The sequence below is a fragment of the Sphaeramia orbicularis genome, chromosome 6 (genome assembly GCF_902148855.1).
Source record: "Sphaeramia orbicularis chromosome 6, fSphaOr1.1, whole genome shotgun sequence".
In the NCBI taxonomy this organism is placed as follows: Eukaryota; Metazoa; Chordata; class Actinopteri; order Kurtiformes; family Apogonidae; genus Sphaeramia; species Sphaeramia orbicularis.
The window spans coordinates 1,638,571-1,661,432 of record NC_043962.1 but is presented as its reverse complement, the minus strand read 5'-3'; the positions used below and the strand labels follow the sequence as shown (position 1 = coordinate 1,661,432).

At 36.9% G+C, this 22,862-nt stretch overlaps 1 protein-coding gene across 1 annotated transcript; it reads left to right on the top strand.

The window, feature by feature from the left end:
- Nucleotides 1-1,847: 1,847 nt before the first annotated feature.
- LOC115421281 (SUMO-activating enzyme subunit 2-like) lies at nucleotides 1,848-20,964 on the top strand. Its single transcript, XM_030137088.1, is given in 19 exon segments — nucleotides 1,848-1,935; nucleotides 1,938-1,987; nucleotides 5,045-5,131; nucleotides 5,240-5,310; nucleotides 5,410-5,474; nucleotides 5,581-5,681; nucleotides 6,645-6,765; nucleotides 7,353-7,373; nucleotides 7,376-7,414; nucleotides 7,524-7,645; nucleotides 9,338-9,437; nucleotides 11,153-11,304; nucleotides 12,534-12,627; nucleotides 12,827-12,939; nucleotides 13,571-13,726; nucleotides 13,816-13,912; nucleotides 15,831-15,936; nucleotides 16,073-16,215; nucleotides 19,642-20,964. Coding segments are annotated over 19 exon segments (1,941 nt in total). The 3' UTR covers nucleotides 19,857-20,964.
- Nucleotides 20,965-22,862: the final 1,898 nt, after the last annotated feature.

Here is a 22,862-nt window from a genome sequence, read left to right as displayed (position 1 = left end):
TCCTACAATGAGTAACATTTGTACATTCTGTGGCTGTGAGGGAGAAACCATCCAGGCATATGTTTGTTGATTGTTATCATGTAACTTCCTTTTAGTTCCACTTACAAAAACATAGTTCCCAAAAGATTAAAAATATATGTACTTAGTAAATTTGAAATACTTCTTACAGTCACCAATCCAAATGTATCAGCCAGTGAAAAATATAGAAATAATTGTATCATTATTTTAGCGAAATACTGTTGACACAAAATGATTTGGCAAAAAAACATACCCTTCTTTTACAACTTCAGAATAACAGTTTATAAAACATACTGGAACAGCATTGAAAATTTGAAAAAGAAAAACAATGACTTAATCAAAACAATTAAGTTATTTCATGATTTTAACTTTAATGTGTAGCCGACTTTGTGTTGTTGATTATTGTTTCTCTTTGTTCTTCTTTTTTATAGATCTGGATCTATAATTGTCAGTTGATTGTATCTTTTATTGTGTTGGTGTTAACATTGTATGTGTTTCTATTAAGAATTGTTGTCATCCTGTGATTCTCTTTAAGTGGAATGAACCTCTGCCACCCACCTTTGTGCAATAGGTGCATGATTTACTTTTCTTTAAAGTTGGAAAAGATTAAGTTTTCTGTTCGTGGACAAATTAATTTGTTTTATCAACAATGGAAACCTTTTTTCTCACTGTCAACAAGAGTGTCCTGCTGTGTCCTATGTCCTCTTGATGGAGAAATTTTTTGTTAGTTTACATTATATTATCTGTAAATCAGCCCTGAGCATTGGAAAGAGGAGTTGATAATATTATTTATTTTGTTGTTGTTTTTTGTTGTTGTTGTTGTTGTTGTGTTTTGTTTTTCTCTTTTTTGTGTTCAATAGGTCTGTAGGTTTGTTGTATAATTTTTGTTGTTTTTTTTTTTTTTTGTATTGTGCCTGTGTAGTCCATTATGTCTAAGTCATGTTATATAAATCAGTGTTTTTCAACCTTGGGGTTGGGACCCCATGTGAGGGGCGCCTGGAATTCAAATGGGGTCGCCTGAAATTTCTAGTAATTGATAATAAAAAAAATAAATAAAACTTACTAATAAAAAATATATGGTGAGTTGAAAGAGACAATCACAACACATAAAAGACTGAAACACTGTGGTTCTGTTTCTGTGTCAAATGTTCATTGTGGTCAGTTTCAGATGCTGCAGCTCTTTCATAATTCATAGTTCAGTTCTTGTTTGTTCAGTATTAATTGTCCTCCTTGTAAATCACAGCTGGACTGACTGGACAGATCCTGACCAAGGACAATCTAATTCTCCCTTTGTGCAGTAATCTACACCTGGATTTACTGCCTCTGTCCACAATAATAGACATTATATAGACTAAATGTCCTCTTAAATGAATGTTATTTGCAACATAGTGTAGCAAACTATTACATGATCAAAAACAACTAATTTCAGAAAAAAATAAAACAAACAACAAAAAAAAACTGTCTCTGTTTTGAATGTCTGGGGTCACCAGAAATTTGTGGTGTTAAAATGGGGTCATGAGCCACAAAAGGTTGGGAACCGCTGATGTAATGTATAATAAAAAAAAATAAATAAATTAAAAAAAAAAACAATTGCTAATAAAACTTTCTAATAAAACTAGACAGACGCGACCTTCTACCATTCGTCAAGAAGAGGGGCGCTAATTGGTAAACCAGTGACCACATGTTCAACTTTTATATCGTAGAAGAAGAAAACGGACCAACCACGGGGCGGGACTAACTCTGTGTAGAGAAGAAGAAGAAGAAGAAGACGTGAGCTAGCCGTTAGCTCCCCGGTGCTCGCAGGCTCTGGTTCGTCTCTAGCCGATCATATGGTCCAACTAGTGGGTTCCCTCCGAAAAGAGCTGGCTGACTCCCTTTCCACCTGTAAGGTGCTGGTGGTGGGAGCCGGAGGGATCGGCGTGAGCTGCTGAAGAACCTCGTCCTCACCGGCTTCAAAAATATCGAAGTGGTCTGTAGCAATGTGTTTGTTTTGCGTTTTGTCGGCTTCTGCTAGCTAGCCACCTAGCTTCCATGCTAACCCAGGTCTTTGTGTAGCCCAGACTGCGCCTGAAGGTTAGGTGTGCGGGCCTCGGACTAATTCCTGAGACGTGCCACCTCAGAGAGAGTTGTGTGGATTTCTTGACACCTCTCTATCCAGGGGGTGTAGTTGCATAAAGGAGCCCGAGCGTGAAATAACGGAACCGTTAACGGTACGGGAGCGGTGTAGCAGGAGCTTTTTTGGCGCCATTAACGTCGCTGAGTTAGCTTAACCAAGTACCTGCAGTGGACGGCCGGCTAGCAGACCGGCTGGCTTGGGCTCCAACGCACGACACACTCACACCGTTAGACAACCTTTGTTTGGTTATGTCGGATTATACGATGCTGCAAACATTTCCAGGGGGTTTACTAGATTGTGTAGATAGAGTGACACATATCCGTGTTCGGCAGGTGTTCCACAGTTGACCATAAGTGTTTTCTGTGGGCGGATGTCACAGCTGAGCACTTCAGGATGTCAGTGCATGTGTTTGGGTCCACACAAATAATACCACTGGTCTACAATTTTTTAGAAATGATTTGCTTCAGACATTAAATGTGCTAAATGTTACGTATTTTAATAAGATTAATTGGAAAATAATGACAGAAGTGCCGGTTTGCTGATGTTTCAAGGTATATGATGAAGTGTTATTACACATATATATTGGTTATGTACATTTATATAATAGTTTTATAAATCTTCCACTAAATAGAACCTGTAAAGTGAATGTATTCTAATGTGCAGACAGTGTTCTGAAGTAGTCTTGTAGCTCTGAGGACAAATATTCCTTTGCGTCAAACCCATTCTCTCGTTAATTCTTGAATTTCACATTTTGACCCAAGGCTGTATCTTGGAAAGTTCAGCCAACCAGCATTTTTGACTTGATTTTTCTTTATCAGTGACTCTCATGTGGTAAAATTTCATTACTTTTGTTCTGGAAGCATTTTCCTTGTAGACCAGTGTAACCAGCTTCTTCAGACTAGGGATGGACCATATGAACATTCATATCATGGTTATTGTGACCAAAAATTATCACGGTTATCATTATTATCATGGTATTGTTGAAATTGTGCTCAAAATGTTCAAGAAGTACTAATACACAGTGAAATATTTAACCAAGTTGTATTTAATAAAATAAAATAAAATATTGGTACAACGCACCTTCTCTTGGCAGAACATTCAAATATTTTCTTTAGTGGTCTGAGCCTATTTTGTCTGTTTTTTCAGTCCTTTTGATTTTGCCTTTATATACTATATAAACAAATGTTTACTATACCCATGTTTGGATCTGTTTTTTTCAGCACAACTCATCTATCTCATCTGTCTATTATATGTTATTCACTCTAACCTACTATATCAACATAAAAGGCTGGAAAGCACAAAAAATATAAATTCAGATTTAAAAAATGTATATAATTTATTGCATAAATAACACAAAGATCTTAATGAACCTTTTCAAAAACTTTAAAAGTGAATATTGGTTCAAATATTAGGTATAGAAATCAAAATTGTAATCAATTAAAACTATACTCAAATATTGACATAAAATCATAGCTTACATAGGGTTTTTTCCCCTAAAAGTGCAGTAATCAAACACGGGTATCATGATAATTAGAATTTAAACAGTAATACTAACCATCCGGCGGGTTATCGTTACACTGGTAATCGTTCATCTCTATTTCAGACCAGTATCTGCTGTTGTTAATATGCATCTACTTAGTGTAGGTTAGATTAAAGGTTAACTGTGTATACTGTAGATGTGAACAACTAATGCTATGTAATGTGTGTGTATGAACTAATGCTATGTAATGTGTGGGTGTAGCCTTTATTTTTTAAATGTTTCTAATTTTCTGAATGCTGACACTTACATCTTACCCAGGGACAACTAGGGCTGTGTATTGGCAAGAATCTGGCAATACTATACAACCACAATACTAGGATCACGATACGATATATCATGATACTGTTAAAAAAAAATTTTTCTTTTAGATTATTTCCTGGAAGAATTGAATTACACCAGAAATATATACAAATACTAAACACATTTTTATTTGATCACAACAGGATTTAATGTTATATCACAAAATGTTTCTAATTTTCCTAGTTTCCAAAGGAACTACCATCGCCTCTCAGACAGAAAAAAGTGCTTTTAGGATGCTTCAAATAACCATTATTTAATAAAGCAGTGTTAAATAATAATAAATAAGATATAAACAATAAAGAAAAATAAAAAATGAACCTCCGCCATATCTTGCATTGAATAAACACCTAAAAATATGATACAGTACTTTTTAATATCGATACAGTTTTGTGAAATGAAATATCGCGATATATTGGAGAACCAATATTTTCTAACACCCCAAGGAATAACAGTTGAAAAAGTTTTGCTAATACTGGCACATTTACAGAAATGTTCATTAATGTGTGCTGTCCCTGCTAAATAAATAAATGAATGAATAGGAGAATGTATAGGAGACTGTTATTAACTTAAGTCATTTTATCACGACTACAACATTTTTCAACAGTTTTAAATAAGTGTACAACATATCGTACACAAGAAAGTGAAAAAGTAGACACATGTCATATCAGAGATTTCCAAAACACACATTCCCTTAGGACAAATAAATATTTTGTAAACTAAACATGTTTCCCTCATGATGTTTATTAAATTCCCTCAATGTATTCAAAATAGATTGTTGTAGTTAATGGTTATTTTGCTGCCCTGTGTATGCTAAAGTACATTAAAAAACAAAAGGAGTTGAACCGAGCTCTGACTGTCCCCCAGGGACACGATGGGAATTAAAGCAGTAGTTTAGTAACAGTGATCCAGAGATACAAGTAATCTTATCTAACAAGGAGTTAGCAATAAAAAGCATCTAACCAAGTTGCATTACTGTTTTTTTTAGTTGAGAGGTACATTTATGTCACATGTAGTCAGTACTAATATGAGGCAAATCCTTGTTAATCATTGTGAATGTATGTTTTCTGCAGATCGACTTGGACACAATTGATGTCAGCAACCTGAACCGTCAGTTCCTCTTTCAAAAGAAGCATGTTGGCAAGTCCAAGCACAGGTTTGTTGATGTGTCAGTGGGACTGTCAGTTCAGCTGATGGACCGATAGACTTGACCTTTTAATTGTTTCATCTGCCTTATTTTTTTACATCCTATTCCTGTTGTTCTGCAGGTGGCCAAGGAGAGTGCTTTGCAGTTTTGTCCCACTGCAAATATTACTGCCTACCATGACAGCATCATGAAGTACGTGTTTTTATTTTCTGTTGGACATTTAGTAAACCGCAAACTTTTCTTTATTATTATTAAACTGTAAATGTTATGATCTTTTTATTTTTCCCACAGCCCTGACTACAATGTGGAATTCTTCAGGAAGTTCATGCTGGTGATGAATGCTCTAGATAACAGAGGTAAACTCATCTCACTGTCAGTTATTTTTTGTTGATGACAAAACAAAATGAGAAGCGAAATAGGTATTTTTTATTGGTTGGTTGATTGATTGTTTTGTCTTCCTAGCGGCCCGTAACCATGTGAACAGGATGTGTTTGGCAGCAGACATCCCTCTTATAGAGAGCGGCACTGCTGGATACCTTGGACAAGTCACTGTCATTAAGAAGGTAACGGAACAAACACATGTCTTGAACATGTCACTCAAAAAACAAACAAAAAAAAAACACACTGGGTAATATGCCTGTCCAGTGGGCGTGGTGTTTTTCACTGATTTGCTTTGCCAGCATTTTGTCACAGAAAAATGATCACACAAAAGTAGCGTACAGGGCATTTTCAATTTCATTTAAAGAAAACCTTTTCTCAGGTGTCTCTTATTGCCTCTGCTGTCAGTGGTCATTGCTCACCAAGTCTACGGGTCAGGTCTGAGTATTGACAAAGCTCTTTGATGCTACCAAAGCTCAGGTTTGTTATGAAAGTGTAACTAGAAACAGGGAAGAAGGACTTGGTTTTAGGTGTAATTCAGACGACAGATTTAAATATATAGTTCGCCCTAGCAATACTAGTTGTACAAGGAACCCATAATGTAATGCTCTCTGTAAATTATTGTAAATACGCTGGTACTTGACATGACCGGGTCAATTCCTCTGAAAAACTGTTCGTGACAAATTACTATAGGACACCTCTACTCTAACATGTGGGATTGGCAGTGCTTTGAAGAGCTTATCTCCTTAGGTTCAGTGATGGAGATGCAGATCCATACTGTCTAGTAAATAAAGCTGAAACGATTAATCGATTAGGTGCTTGAAGCGAATGCAAAAATTCACGATTCGATTAATCGACTCGAATTGATCGAAGGGAAATATTCTATTGCAGTTTTCCTGAACTGAAGCTTCTCTGTGCGTCACAATAAGCGTCCGTATGAAACACAACAGTGGAACCAATGTTTAACAGCAGAGAATGAAGGAAACAAAGCTTTGATTCAGGAGAATTGTGGTTGAATGATTTTTTTGGATCACTTTGAGTCGATTAATCGTTTCAGCTCTACTAGTAAAACTATCATATTGAGTAAAGTAATATCCCTTTATTTTTGTTTCATTTTATTTATTTGCCTTTCATTCTTTGTTTTCCAGGGATTGACAGAGTGCTACGAGTGCCAACCTAAGCCCACTCAGAAGACCTTCCCAGGATGCACCATCAGAAATACGCCATCTGAACCCATTCACTGTATCGTCTGGGCAAATATCTTTTCAAGTAAGGCTCATTGGGTTTTTTTTTTCCATAAATATATTTATTGTTGTTTTCATTGTTTTATAAGAACAGGCAACAACACAAACGCATCAAAACAATCCCTACCACCCCCCATGCACACAATAGCACCCACTCCCAGTGCAACAAAACATACTTGACAGACACAACTTAATTGTGTATATGGACAAGTCCTTTAAAAATTGCAAAAAAAGGTGTCCAGATCTGATAAAAGTCTTTGATCTTTACTTTATCAGCTTATCAGCTTTTCCAGTGCCAGGTTAGAAGACATTTATTTAATCCATTGGTTCAACCGTCGGTCCTTGAATATCTTTCCATTTCAAAGAAATAACTTGTTTGGCTTGCAATAAACAAAAATTTACAGTTTCCTTTTTCTTCCATTTAGTAAGGCTCATTGTTACTGAAGCAGGTTTTATTTGGAATATGTGCAGACATGGCCAACTTGCAGTGACACCTCACCAGGCTAGCGCTGGACATGCTCTAAGAACCTACTAGTAGAGTGAAAAAATCCACAATAGAACACTTTGTTCTCATACTCACCATGTTTCTTTGTTGTTTGTAACCACAGTCAGCTCTTGGAGAAGAGGATGCAGATCAGAAGTGTCACCAGACACTGCTGACCCGGAGGCAGTCTGTAAGCAATGGACAGAGTTTTTGTTATTATGACGTTTTTTTAGTTATAAAATTCAACATGAATTGGAAGTGATGTAGGTAAAACTCAGCATGCACTGTTCTGCATTCAGGGAAACCAGAGGAGGCAGCAGCTCGCGCCACAGCCTCAGAAAAGGACGGAGATATCAAACGTGTGTCCACCAAAGACTGGGCCCGTTCCACAGGATATGACCCCGTCAAGCTTTTCAACAAGGTATAAGCTGAGTTCGTCAAACATTTATGTTTTCGTTGTCATTTCAGTCTAGAGTTGGTCTTTCCAGTCCATGTTTTAGTGATACTTGAGTTTCCTCTTTGTAGATTGGCTTTCTTGGACCAAACACTGTTGGACCTTTTCATTCAGTTTATTCTTTCTCAGATTCTGATTAATGAATGTTTACTAAATTAAGACTACACTTTCTTCCTTTGGTTATTTTATGCTGTTTATTTGGCCTAAACTAGCATCCACTTAATTCTGGTTGCTGATTATGGATCAGATAAAAAGAAGCTCAGGCTTTTTTTGTACAATAATGCTTTTTCCCTCCGTATTATACCTTCCCATGGTGCATCAATGGCATTCTGAATTAGAGATCAAATTAAATTTGGTATTTGGGATGGCTGGCCACTGCACTGACAGAAAACAGATTTTCAGTGCAATGCGTGAACAGGAAATATACAAATAGCTACCACTGATATGCCGTTTGAAGGGTGTGTTGACAGTGACAGTATTCTGAGTTTGACAGGTCGTGTAATAATTTGGATTATTAATGATATTGCTCCCTTTTGTTATGATCTTATCCATTCTTTTATTTTACTTAATAATTCTATTTTTTTATGGTTTTATTTTCCTATCGATTGTCCATTTATAAGTGCATTGTATTTGCTTTTGTGTATGAATCCCTTTTCTTGCTTAGTTAGATCTTTTAATTATATTTATATACATTTTGCATCAGTGAAGTGACTGAATCTTTATTTTTTTATATTGAGGTTTTTTTATTTAATCATGATCACAGCACTGTTTCTTTTTCTTTTCCTTTAAACCGCAGAGACCGGATCATATTAGACACATCTGACACAGACTTCTGTCTGTCATGAAGCAGTAACAAGATAAATTACATAAACTTTAATTATCTTAAGTGTTAGTTTGGGTTATTGAAGTGTGTTCTTTAGATTTCACTGTTAATGTGTTCATGTTGAACCCAATATACTGCAGGTAATGCACCGACTTATGCACCTATATGACCATTACACAAAGCAAACAACAGATACGTGTGCATTGAGGTGTGATGCCAGCATTTTTTAATCTCCTCATTTTACCTGATATGCTCAAATATAGAGGAAAATATTAGTTTAGCAAAGTATCTGCATTAGTGTAACCCTATGATTCTTCCACAGACTGATGATGTAACTCTGTATAATTGAGTCCTTGAACGATGCTTCGTTGTTATTGAGAAACACCCATTAATCCTCGCATAGATGCAGACTCTGAATAAAATATCCTACACCTACTTCTAAACATTTTCAAAGAGGATGAGAACAGGTTTTTGTACATCAGCACACAGTGAAAAGCTGATCAGTGAAGGTGTTTTCAAAGGAATGAAAGAGGGCGACTGAGTTCACACAGTGGAACATCTGCCAACAGTAGGAAATGTTTAAAAAAAAAAAAGAAAAAAGTGGGACAAGTGCAGCTCTATACTGAACAACAGTATTTTGTGCATGGAATGTAATCAGGGATAGAATATAGTCTGTACGCGGTCAATTATAGATTGTTGGTCGTTATGGCGTGTAAACAGTTCAAGTGTAGTTAAACTCTGTGGAAAAGGTGTATCAATCCTGTGCTTCATTTCTTCTTTTTTTCTAAATGTTTGGGTATTTACATGTTGTTAAACATATTGACTTTCTTCCCCAGCTGTTCAAAGATGACATCATGTATCTGCTCACCATGGACAAATTGTGGAAGAAGAGAAAAGCTCCAACACCTCTGGACTGGCAGCAGCTGGAGAACAGGGGTATGTCTATTAAATATTCAAATATTTATGGAGCATAGTTTTAGTTCTGATTAATTCTGAGATGGACTTCTAGACATCAGATGTAAATATTAAAATGGAGAAAAAAGTGTCCTAGTTTTCTTTTTCTAACCTATCCATTTCACATTTCATTATTGCTCATAATGTTTGTGCAGTAACACAATGATTCTCACAATCATGATCGGAGTTTTTAATGTCATTGTATTTTCATACAATGAGACTTGGGTGCACCTCCAAAAAAGACACTCTAATGCCACGTTTCCACTACATGGAATCGACTCGACTCGGCCTTTTTGTGTTTCCATTGTGAAAAAGGACCTGGAATCTGGTACCCGGTACTACTTTTTTGGTATCACCTCCGCCGAGGTTCCAGGACTGGGGACCAGATACTAAAATGTGACATGTAAACACTGCAGAACACTGATTAGTCAGATTTGTCTCTGTGACCCGCCCTTTTACAAAAAACAGATGCAGAAGTTTACAGTAAATATAGTGGTAGGTTAATCCACATGATAACGGCCTGCAAAACTACACCATTCAGTCAAGAGATTCAGTCTTTGGTGACTGACACAAAAATTTAGCATGAGTTTGACGAGACAACATGCAACGAGCGAGTTTATCAGCGACTCTGAGCAGACGACACGGAAGTAACGCGCCGCATCGCTATCATGACCACGTACTGTAAAGTGGTTAGTATCCTGTAATGGAAACGGTCTCCAGGAATAGGACCTGGTACCCGAGTCGAGCTGAGTCAAGCCGGTTCGACGTAGTGGAAACACGGCATAAGGCCCAATCCCAATTCACCCTTTAGCCCTACCCCTTGGCCCTTGCACTTGGCACTAACCCTTGAAATGGAGCTGCAAGGGGTAGTGGTTGAAACATTCTCCTATGAAACGGGACAATCCTTCGCAACCTGTTCCGTCATCATCAGTCATTGACCGTCACTATAAACAGATGCGACAACTTTGTTTCTGAAAGTATTCTCCATGTCGCCAGCAGCTGTAACCATCTCTGTTCATGGGCTTTAGTCATTTTTTTGTGCCTATCAACTGTGAACCGCAGAAATGCAATCTAGAACACCTTGAAACTGCATTAAACGGTTTGATCAAATGATTAAGTTGTTTACAAAGAAGTTCCCCACATTTGTGTGTTCCTTTCATCACACTGCTGCACTTTTTTTGCTGTGTTTACCTCCATCTTGCCAATGATTCAAACAGAATTACAGGAAAGTTCTCCTACCCCTGTGTTCGTACTGTAGTCCTGGAAAATCTCCATTTTGAGGCCTATACAGCCCTCCGCCTTAGCCCTTCCCCTACGTCTAATCGAGGATCAGGACAACGCTACCCCCTTCACATGTACGCGGAAAATGGAAGGGGAGGGGCCAAGGGTGGAATTGGGATTCAGTCTAAAAACCGTACATACATATTACATGTAGCACACAAGGTACAATACATTTATAGCAGTCAGTCCGATAAAAATCTAAAAAAATCTTGGATATTTCAGTTAATAAGTTAAAAGTAAATAAATATTGTCATAATGTCTGTCTGGGTTTTCAGTGCAGAGTTCAGTCACTATAAGTTGCATTAAAATGAATCCTCATATGAGTTGTTACCTGAACTTTCGCTCAGTAACTCTTGTCAGTTCGCTCTCTCAGGTGTCTGTACGTTGTGTTCAGCAGTATTTGTTTTATGCCCCAGTGTGTCCTCAAGAGGAGTCTCCAGGATCAGGTTTAAAGGACCAGCAGGTTCTGGGCGTTTGGGGTTACTGCCAGCTGTTCCAGCACAGTGTGGAGACGCTCCGCACCCAGCTGCAGGAGAAGGGAGACGGAGCTGAGCTCGTCTGGGACAAGGTAGCTCAGAGAAAAGGTCTTCACACAGTGCACTAATGAATAAACTTTTACAGCTTTAATGTGGGGAAGCAAACAGTTTGGATTAGGGCAGGGGTGAGGGCCAAAACCAGCCCACCAAAGTGTCTAATCTGACCTATGGGATGCAAAAATTACACTGAAGATAATCATCAGTGGTGTCAAAATTATTTTGGTTCAGAGGCCACATTCAGACCAATGTGATCTCAAGTGGGTCAGACCAGTAAAATCTATAGCATAATACTGGAAGTTTCAGAGCATCTGTGTGTGTGTGTATCTGCACAGTTCTGAGAATTGAGATTTTTTTTAATTGGCCAGTTTGGTTCTTACATTGAGGAATAGTCCCATCTCCATGTTAAATATCTCGGCAAGTTGATAGGACCGATATTTTAGAGATATCAGTAATTTTGGAATACAGTAGCCTTACAATTGCATTGCTATGCCATGATGTTTGAGGGGGAATCGCAGTACCCACACTGCATGATGGGAAATTAAGTTAAAAACAGGAACGACGCATTTACTAACTTCAGTCCCTAGATATTGATATTAATATGACCTGTGGTTCCCCATCGGTCAGCGTGTTAGTACTCATAATAATCCATAAATGATTTTTAAAAATTCTTTGTTTTAGTGAAAAAGTAAAATTACATGAAAATGTTTACATTTACAACTATCCTTCAGAAAAATGTGAGTAACCTGAGGAAATATGAAAAACATGAAATGTGTTTAGAGAAATATGTGCAATTTAACAAAATTCTGTTTGTTATTAAATGATTTGTGTATTTGTAGATCCACTGTGATCTGTAAGTTTAATGTACATGTGTAAATTATAAGCTAAGGCAAATATTGTTAAAATTGCACTTGTGTTCTTGAGAATTTCAGATTGTTCATGGTTTTGACATTTTTTAAGAGGATAGTTAGTAGATGTAACATTTCCATAATGTCATTTACTTTTTTCACTCTAAAACATACATAAAGGTTTTGAGTTAACATTATTTATAGTTATTATTTTGTTATTTGACTGTTTTACTTGTCTGGCCCACTTGAGATCACATTGGGTCTGTATGTGGAACCTGAATTAAAATAAGTTTGACCCCCCTGGATTAGAGTGTCTACAGGATATTCAGTGTTAAACTGTCTTAAATTCAATGGGATGTGGAGTGTTTTCATGCCTGAGAGACAAATGACATAAATCACACATGTTTTGTTGTCAGGATGATCCTCCAGCCATGGACTTTGTCACTGCCGCAGCCAACCTCCGTATGCACATCTTTAGCATGAACATGAAGAGTCGTTTTGATGTCAAGTGTGAGTGGTTCATACTTTTGAAGTTCAGGTGCTACACAGTCTGTTATGTTGTATTCTGTCTGAAGAGGCTCAAGAGATGGGCAACTTTTATCAACATTCATGTAGACTTTTCTTATATTCAAGTGAAATTCGATGATATGATTTATATGAATAACAACCTCTGTCTCTACGGTTTAACTCATTTATTTGGTGTTTTTAGCTATGGCAGGTAACATCATTCCAGCTATTGCTACAACCAACGCCGTCATCGCTGGACTTATCGTTCTGGAAGGACTGAAGATCCTGTCTGGAGAAGTGGAGTCCTGTCGCACGGTCAGTCCAGCTACCAAATGTACCAATATTAATCCTAATAACTAGTCCAAGTAGTTTGTTTTGACGAGTTTGCTTAATTTTATCATTCAGCAGGATCTCTAAAGGGTGTAATTTAACAGCTTCATTAGAGATTGTTTGTTGGAAACCACAGTCACAGTAAAAGCCACCGGTGCCCAATATGTTTATTAGGGCTGCAACTAATGACTGTTTCAGTAGATGACGAGTCTAGATTACAAACTGCCCCCCCCCCCCCCCAAAAAAAAAACAGTGGCTTTTATTTATATTCATTGCAACTAGGGCTGTGTATTGGCAAAAATCTGGTGATGGCAGGCAAATGATTCTAAGGAATCAAGCTACTGGGATCTGGTTCCCAAAAGAACCGGTTCTCGATTCCCATCCCTAACTGTCACTGTGACATGAAATGGGATTAGAAGTCCAGGTTAAACTGGAAGGGAAAGGAAGGGTTTGGGGTAAATATTCCAGTTTTCATTCATAGGTCAGATTGAGATTAATGTGAAACCTGAAATAAAACGGCTTCTTATGCCCTTTTGACAGTAGTCACCACTTCCCTGATACTGTATGAACTCCCATCACTGATCATGTTTCTTCTTGGTCTTGGTCACGCCCCCAGATCTTCCTGAACAAGTGTCCGAACCTCAGGAAGAAGCTGCTGGTGCCGTGCGTCCTGGACCCGCCCAGCGCCAACTGCTACGTCTGCGCCAGCAAACCTGAAGTCACAGTCAAACTCAACGTCCACAAAACCATGGTCCTCTCGCTGCAGGACAGAGTAAGATAAAGCTCTAGTACTTCTTTATGGAGGTCAACACTAGACCTTATTTATTTAACTTGGGTTGATGTGATATGATGTTTGTTCAGATCCTTAAGGAGAGGTTTGGTATGGTGGCTCCAGATGTTCAGATAGAAGACGGAAAAGGGACCATCCTCATCTCCTCAGAGGAAGGGGAGACAGAAGGTAAGGAGCAAGCAAGACTTGTTTTTTCTTTTACTTTCTCTAGTTCTGTGTGAGTTTGTTTAGTCCCTTGAGGTTTTTAGAGATGTAGAAATGAAGAAGAAGAGGTAGCAGATGGAGGATGATGAACTGGGGAAATGATGAAAGTGCTAATAATGACTTCCCAGAAGAGAGTGAGAAGCAGATGGAGGAACGAGCAGAGAGTAGACGAGGAATGAGGATGATGATACAGGCTGAGAGGAAGACGTGTAAAGATTACACATGCATTCAGCGGAGGAGCAGGGGTTTGACACTGAAAGTGCATCCTGGCATGTGTGCAGACAAGCCCCTCAATAAAACAGGGTTCCCATGGGGTCTTAAAAAGTCTTGAATTTACAAATCTGTATTTAATACCTTAAAAAAAGTCTTTGAAAGGTATTAAATTTGATATTGTAGGTCTTCAGTTCTGTTGCCATAAACTTGTTTGCTGTGTTGTGTTTAAATGTGTCCAAACTGCAAAGAAAATAACGTTAGTCGACTCAGTTCCAACCCGACAATTTATGTTGAAATTTGGAACGGATTATCACCAACTTTGCAGCCCCTGGTGAGAAATGACTCGGAACGATGGGAATGAAGGTGCTGGACTAATGAATTCGTTTTTCTAAATTCTAGGAGTCACAAATTCTTGTCAGTATGGCCGTGAAATGGCCATTAAGTTCTGTTCTAAGTAGTGTCAAAAAGGTCTTAAATTTAACATGTAGAAACCTGTGGGAACCCTGAATAACACCCATCAGTCTATATATTAAAAAAAAAACAAAAACAAAGTACTGGCCAGACTGGAGAAGGTGCAGTGAAACTCATTAAGGTGTTTTGTCGGAACTCATGGGGAACTTAAAAGAGAATATTTTCCAGAACTTGGAGCAGAACAATGGCTCCTGAATGACCTGGAGTTTTACATAGAACTGCCATTTAGCTTAAGTGCATAAAAATAACATTGCATTATTTATCCAAACATAAATGCTCTATTTTTATATAGACTCAAGTTCATAGATATACATACTGTCAATTTATTTTCTATTCATATTTTTGCTTTTGTGAAAATTTTCTGTTCTGTTTTCTTATTTTTAGTTTTTGTAATTTCATATTCACTCTATTCTTTTTTTATGTATTGTTTTTATTATTGTTGTTTTGTTACAGTAGCACTCCTAATTTCACTGCACACACAATGACAATAAAGTCTATTCTTTTTTTTGTTACTATATTTTTATTGTTTGAATTCTGTACAATACAAACTTGAGGGACATTTGGGATACACTGACCGTAAAAAATCTTTGTGACTAACAATTGTAATGCAATTGTAATGTGACGTTTAAATGAAAATTGTCCATTTCTTCCATTTATCATGACACTGCTCTTCTTTAGTCCTCAGTCTATGGGTCAGAATCTCCATCTCAAATATTCCATTCACAGTTTGTATCCAGTCATTAGTTGTAGGTGGTTCTAATCGGCACTTTTTTTTTGGTAATAGCCTTTTTACAGGCTACAAATAGTATTTTAAACAAATATCTATTATTTTTGATTACATTATTACCAATAATACATCTGAAACACGTCATCAAACATGTTTTAGGGATTGCATAACCTAGTATGTTAACAATTTTTGAATATACGTTATCCCAAAATGATGCAAGTTTAGGACAAAACCAAAACACGTGCGTGATTTACACTGACATCTGCACATTCTGTCCAACAAGGCTGAACTCTGGACACACATTTATCTGTAATTTTACACAATGAACTCTATTCTATTATGAAAAGATCAATGTTTATTTCAATGTCAGTCTGAACTGGAGTTTTGCTGAAGTAAATCTGTGCTCTATGACTAAATGGATCCTCTCCTCGTGCAGTATGTGTTCATTTTCATCCTTGTTTCTACTCACAGCCAACAACAGCAAATTTCTTGCTGACTTTGGGATCCGTAACGGCAGCCGTCTCCAAGTCGACGACTTCCTCCAAGACTACACACTCCTGGTTAATGTCCTGCACACGTACGTCCTCTGGAGCCGACTTCAGCTCCGTGAACATGTTTAAACTTTAAACACATGATGAACATGTTGCATTTTTTGTTTTTTGTTTTTTTTGTCGCTCCATTGTATATTAACATACATGTGTCATCTTTGACAGTGAGGAACTTGAGAGGGATGTGGAGTTTGAGGTGGTGGGCGAGGCTCCAGACAAAGCCCCACCGCCTCAGAGTAACCAGGAGGATGTGAACAGTATCACCAACGGCAACAAGGACTCCGCCCAGCCATCAACCTCCTCTAAAGGTCAGCATGTGGAAAAAGAATCCTGTTTTCTTTCCTTTGTATCAGTAGTCGCTTTTCCATTGATCCTCAAATTGCGTGAATATAACTTGCGCATAAAAATTTACCTAATGGCACTTTAGCCAAAACTCTTGTTTTTCAATGAAAAGTTTTTGCACTGGCAAGAGGTGGTTTTTTCCGCAGAGGCGCTGATGAAGGGTCTGGCCACACTGTGACGTGGGTGTCGGTTTGCTACTTCTTTTCTACATCTGAAACATTTTGGCTGCAAATGCATAACCCTGCCCTCCACAAAACAGATGGTGGGAGGAAGACAATAAAGACAGACAGAAAAAAAAACAGATTTCTCACCCATTGCCTGATGAGATGAGCAGAGAAAAAAAATCACAAAAAAAGAAAATCAAATACTCCAATAATATCAATGGTGATCCTTATAGGAGTTGTATCAGACTCTGAAATGTAACCCAGTGCCTGCAGGGGGAGCTGTTGGGTCTCAGTCCTGAAACAGAAAAGTAGATGCAGCCAACTTGAAACTGTGTAACACTGCTGACATACAGACAGCACAGTGTCCTTGTATGTTGTAGCTCTACATCTGCGGTTTCATCGTTAATATGTAGTCCAGGTTCTTCTGAAGCTGGTGATTAAGAAATTCAGGTTTATTGGCAAAAGAGCTGAACAACTGGGTCAAAACACAGTATTCGAAATCTCTCTGACGGGACATTTTAGAGACATTTAGAGAGATTAGTGTTGCTAAATAACCCACATTTTTACTTTTAAATTCTTTTTTGCTTTAGTTGGACCATAAGGGATTATCCAAAACAAGGAGCGACTTTATATTGAAATAAATGTTGGAATGGCGATCTATTAAAGTTCACGCTCTGACGGGACATGACTGTGTTTGGACCCAGTCACAGTAAACTGTTTTCAGATCAGTGCACATGACCTATTGACCCCAAGTGCAGTCTGAAATTATATTCAGCTGTAAACTCTTCCTGTATTTTTAACATGTATATAGGTATATATATGTATATAGCTCAAACCACAACTGAACAATAACCCACTGTGGTGCAGCTCATTATGTGCAAATATAATAACACCGCAACATTCAGCTACACAATCTGATTACTAGGGCTGTGTATCGGCAAGAATCTGGTGATACAATACAAATCACAATACTAGGATCACGATACGATATATCATGATACTGTTAAAAAGGTAATTTTTGTTTATTTCTTTTTTTTTTAAATGATTATTTCCTTGAAGAATTGAATTACAGCAGAAATCTGCACAAATACTAAACACATTTTTATTTGGTCACAACAGGATCTAATGTTATATCCCAAAATGTTCCTGTGTTCAAACTGAAATCCTGTTTTACAGACATTCCAGTTTCAGATCCTGTTCAAATGTTCAGATTCTATTAGTTCAGAACTAACATCAGAACAGGATTTGAGTTCAATCCCAACAAAGGAACGAACATTATTGAATAAAAGTGTTGAATAGGAATAAATAAAACATTAACAAAAAGAAAAACAAAAATGAACCTCCACAATATCTGCATTTGAATAAATAACTAAAAATATTGATGCAGTACTTTTTTAATATCGATACAGTATTGTGAAATGAAATATCACAATATACAGCAGAACCAATATTTTCTAATACCCCTACTAATTACAGGGTTCATACAGGTGCTTGAAATCCTTGAAATTGCTTGAATTTCAATGTTGTGTTTTCAAGGTCTGAAAAGTGCTTAAGTTTTAGTTGAAGTGCTTGAAAGTGCTTGCAGTTATAACTGATTTATTTATTTATTTTTAATATGAACTCAAGCCAAAGCTACTTACAGAGGTGATACATTTAGGAAAATAAAACTTTATGCCAAAAAGTAAATTCTCAGGTCGACTCCAGGTCCATTTTATTCTGAATCTTTGTCTCGGTGCGAGTGTGTCTGAAGAACGTCAAGTGGTTCCCTTTTTTTTTTTTTTTTTTTGGATAAAACTTTGTGTTTTCCTTTAATTTCTAAACTTTGTGCTATCATGAAACATAATTTTAGATGTTTATCGCATAATACAATGTGCATCATTGTGATAAAAAGTTTAAAAAATAAAATAAAATCCTGAGTATATATATTTCTGTAGATATGTATTTGACTCCAGCGATAAAGTGCTGTGCTGGAAACATTAGAACATGACCCTTAAAAGTGCTTGAATTTGACCTTGAAAAATGTGTATGAACCCTGTAATTAGTACAGTATAATGTTCGTACTACGATATGTTTGACTGCTGCTTTTTATCCCTGTTGTGCATTTTAAATCACTGCTGTATTTTACACACATGGACATACATTTTTAATAACTGTATAGTAGTATTTAGGGATGTAACGATTACCGGTTTAACGATAAACCGCTGTAAAATTGCAGACGGTTAGTATTACTGTTTAAATTCTAATTATCATGATAACTGTGTTTGATTACTGCACTTTTAGGGGAGAAAACGCCGATGTAAAGATCTGCTTTTATGTCAAATATTTGAGTATAGTTTTAATTTATTACAATTTTAATTTTCTATACCTAATATTTGGAACCAATATTCACTTTTAAAGTCTGTGAAAAGGTTCAATAAGCATATGTGTGTTATTTATGCAATAAATTATATACATTTTTCAAATTGGATTTTATATTTTTTTTTGTGTTTTCTGGCCTTTTATGTTTTTATCGTAGGTTAAAGTGAAACAGTAATGGGCAGATGAAATAAATGAAGTTGTGCAGAAAAAACAGATTCCAAACATGGGTATAGTAAACATTTGTTTATATAGTATATAAAGGCAAAATCAAAAGGACTGAAAATCGGACAAAAAAGGCTCAGACCACTAAGGGTTAATATTTGAATGTTTCTGCAACAGAAGGTACATTGTACCAATTATTTTATTTATTTATTTTTAAATACAACTTGGTTAAATTATTTCAGTGTGTGTTTAAGTACTTTTTGAACATTTTAGCACAGTTTCAACAATATCGTGATCATGATAACCGTGGTAATTTTGGTCACAATAACTGCGATATGAAACATTCATATCCTTCCATCCCTAGTAGTATTTTATCATTATTTATTATATCATTATTTATTATATAACTTAGCACTTTACATGAGATTCTTGTCCCGAGCTTAAATGCAACGAAATTTCGTTCTGTGTACACCTTGTGCATACCTGAATGACAAAGTTTGTCTAAGTCCAAGTATATAATGAGTAATTAGTACAATATAAAGTGTAATAATCTGTTTACATTTCAGTCACTTCTCCTCTTCTATGATTATTATTATTATTATTTATTACTATTCTCTGTGCTTGGCTCTTTTTCTATTTTAAATGCGTGTTTTTAAAAGCTCACGTCACTTTGGTTTGAGCGTTGACCGTCTGTCTGCCTCGTTTCAGCTCGAGCGGAGGATGACGACATCATGATCGTCGACTCTGACGAGGAGGGGGCGTCGTCCAGCGCGGCGGCAGGAACGGCGGCGACCCCCAGCGGCACCAAGAGGAAGCACTCGGACGCAGAAACCGGCGAAACTTCCATCAAGCGGCCGCGGACGGACCAATCAGGAGCGGCAGCCGACAATGACGACGACGACGATATCATCGCTCTGGACTAGCCCCGCCCCCTCCACCCCCATCTCACAGTCTCTTTGAACGTTTGACATTTTGACTTCGAGACGGACAGTAGGCTCAAATAAAACCACCCTCTTTTATGAAGAACAACTTACTGCCCCGGTTCATATTTGGTCACTTCCTTTTCCCCCTCAGACTGTTTTGTGCTTTCATACTCCCTCTGCTCCACCTCACATGATGCTGTAAATAGGTTCTACAGGTTTTGAAAAGTACATACACCTTTTTTTTGTTATTTTTATTCATTTCTGATCCCTATAAAATGCTTCTCTTGATGGTTAAAAAAAAAGTGCTTTTTTGTATTTTTTTATAAACTTACTGTATTTCTCATGCTACACAAGTCAGGGTGTTTTGTGCTTTGTCGTCGAGTTACAAAAGAATGAATAAGACTTAAAACCAAAACATTTCCTTGGGTTGTAATATTTATGTGTTTGTTGAGGGGAAGGTTTCAGACGGACTGGAGGGTCTTCGTCTGTACACGTACGGTACCAGTTTTTCTAAAGCAGAGGCGCTGATGAAGGGTCTGGCCACACTGTGACGTGGGTGTTGTCGGTTTGCTACCTCTTTTCTACATCTGAAACATTTTGGCTGCAAATGCATAACCCTGCCCTCCACACAACGGCCACAGTGAGGCGTCCAGCTCCTACACAAACTTGACTGAAGTTCACCCCGGAGCGAACCAAGCGTCCTGTGAAACTGCTAATGTTATCTTCTCAAATCAATGTTCAGGCTGAGCGCTAGCGGCTTAGCATCAGGCTAGTTGTAGTTTTAATGTTAACGGTATCTTTTTGTGAGTGTGGCTTGGATCTGTTTGAGAACACAGGTCACATTTTTGCTTTAAAACGCTTAAAAAAAATTAAAAAAAAAACAACAACCTCTGAGAAGGACCAGTTCATTTGATCTAAAGTGCGGTTAAACTGGATCCAGACCTGTTGGGGGCACCGCTACGCTAACGACTGCTAAGTGTAGCAGGTCTCCGACTGGTTTAGTCCGGTCGAACCTGTGTCTGTGTCATTTCATTGTGATCGGAACTTGATGAAAGGCCTTTTGGACCAATTTGATGAAGACAATAAACTCAACATATACAGACGGTTACTTCATCTTCTTTATTTGTGTCTGTTGGATATCAGTCGTCTGCGGTGGCCCAGAGGTGCAACAGCCCAAAAAATTATCCACTATAAGAAAAAAGAACAGTCCAAAAAAATTATCCACTATAAGAAAGAAGGAGAGAACAGCCCAAAAAATTATCCACTGTAAGAAAAAAAAGAACAGTCCAAAAAATTATCCACTATAAGAAAAAAAAGAACAGTCCAAAAAAATTATCCACTATAAGAAAAAAAAAAACATCATCCACCTTTCCAATTAAGGGGGCGCTGTTTACCTGAAAGGTCTCTTGCTTTAAAATTAAGGCCACCACAAAAAATAAAAGCATAGGCTGAAAATTTTTAAGGCCTTCAGCTAATGTGGCTAATGCTAATGAAGTAACCCACCAGAAGTGGAGGTCAATGCGCTAAAAATCAAGTTATTTTAAATATATTCACTGGATAATTTTTTGGGCTGTTGTCTTTTTTTCTTATTGTGGATAATTTTTGGGCTGTTGTCTTTTTTCTTATAGTGGATAATTTTTGGGCTGTTGTCTTTTTTCTTATAGTGGATAATTTTTGGGCTGTTGTCTTTTTTTCTCATAGTGGATAATTTTTGGGCTGTTGTCTTTTTTTCTCATAGTGGATAATTTTTGGGCTGTTGTCTTTTTTCTTATAGTGGATAATTTTTGGGCTGTTGTCTTTTTTTCTCATAGTGGATAATTTTTGGGCTGTTGTCTTTTTTTCTTATAGTGGATAATTTTTGGGCTGTTCTCTTTTTTCTTATAGTGGATAATTTTTGGGCTGTTCTCTTTTTTCTTATAGTGGATAATTTTTTGGGGTGATGCACCTCTGGGCCACCGTAGTCGTCTATGGAGGATCGACTCTGCCATATTTAATAATATATACAGAAATATAAAAATGGCTCCATAAATTAATACATGATACAAAAAAATATATAAGGCATTTTCTATGAAGTTATCTGTAAAATGTGACAAATGGTTATTTGTATTGTAATTTCTAACATTCTAATTTAATTTCATGTTAAAAACCCTTATTTACTTCAACGTGGGTGTTATTGGCATTTTATTTACACATTTACCTCCCCAGTATTCCCCCTCTTGTATTTTCTTCCTCTATGTCTCCAAGTCTTTTTATTCCTCCGTCTCCTGTGTTTTATGCTCCAAAAATATGAGACAAAAATAAATAAATAAATAAAATTAAAAGGCATTTTCTATGAAGTTTTTGGAGCATAAAACATAGGAGACGGATGAATAAAAAAGCTTGGAGACATAAATAGAGGAAGAAAATACAAGAGGGGGGATGCTGGGGAGGTAAATGTGTAAATAAAATGCCAATAAATTAAAATGTCAAATGAAAATAAAATATCGAAATGAATTCATTTGGGGCCATACAGAGATAAAGAAAATGTAAATAGAAAACAATGTAAAAAATAAATGCAGGGATAAAAATTAAAGAAGAAAAAATATAAATAAGATCATAATAAATGGTATGGAAAATGAAATGTTAGAGTAAATAAGGGTTTTTAACATAAAATTAAACTAAAATGTTAGAAATTATAATACAACCATTTTTTGTGACATTTTACAGATAACGTCATAGAAAATGCCTTTTAATTTTTTTTGTATCATGTATTAGTAGATGAATTAATTTATTGAGCCATTTGTGTATTTCTGTCTATGTTATCAAATATGGCAGGGTCGGTCCTCCACAGTGGACGTCTTCAGAGACTACTACTGAAATATCCTGAGGTTAAAAACAGACGAGTGCTGGAGTGGATCATCATCAGAAGGTGAATGTGTGTTGGTTGTACTGTGGTAAATATTTGGTGTGTGCATTTAAGGGATTAAAGTCTGATGGTCACATGGTGAAGTCTGGACACAGTGTGAC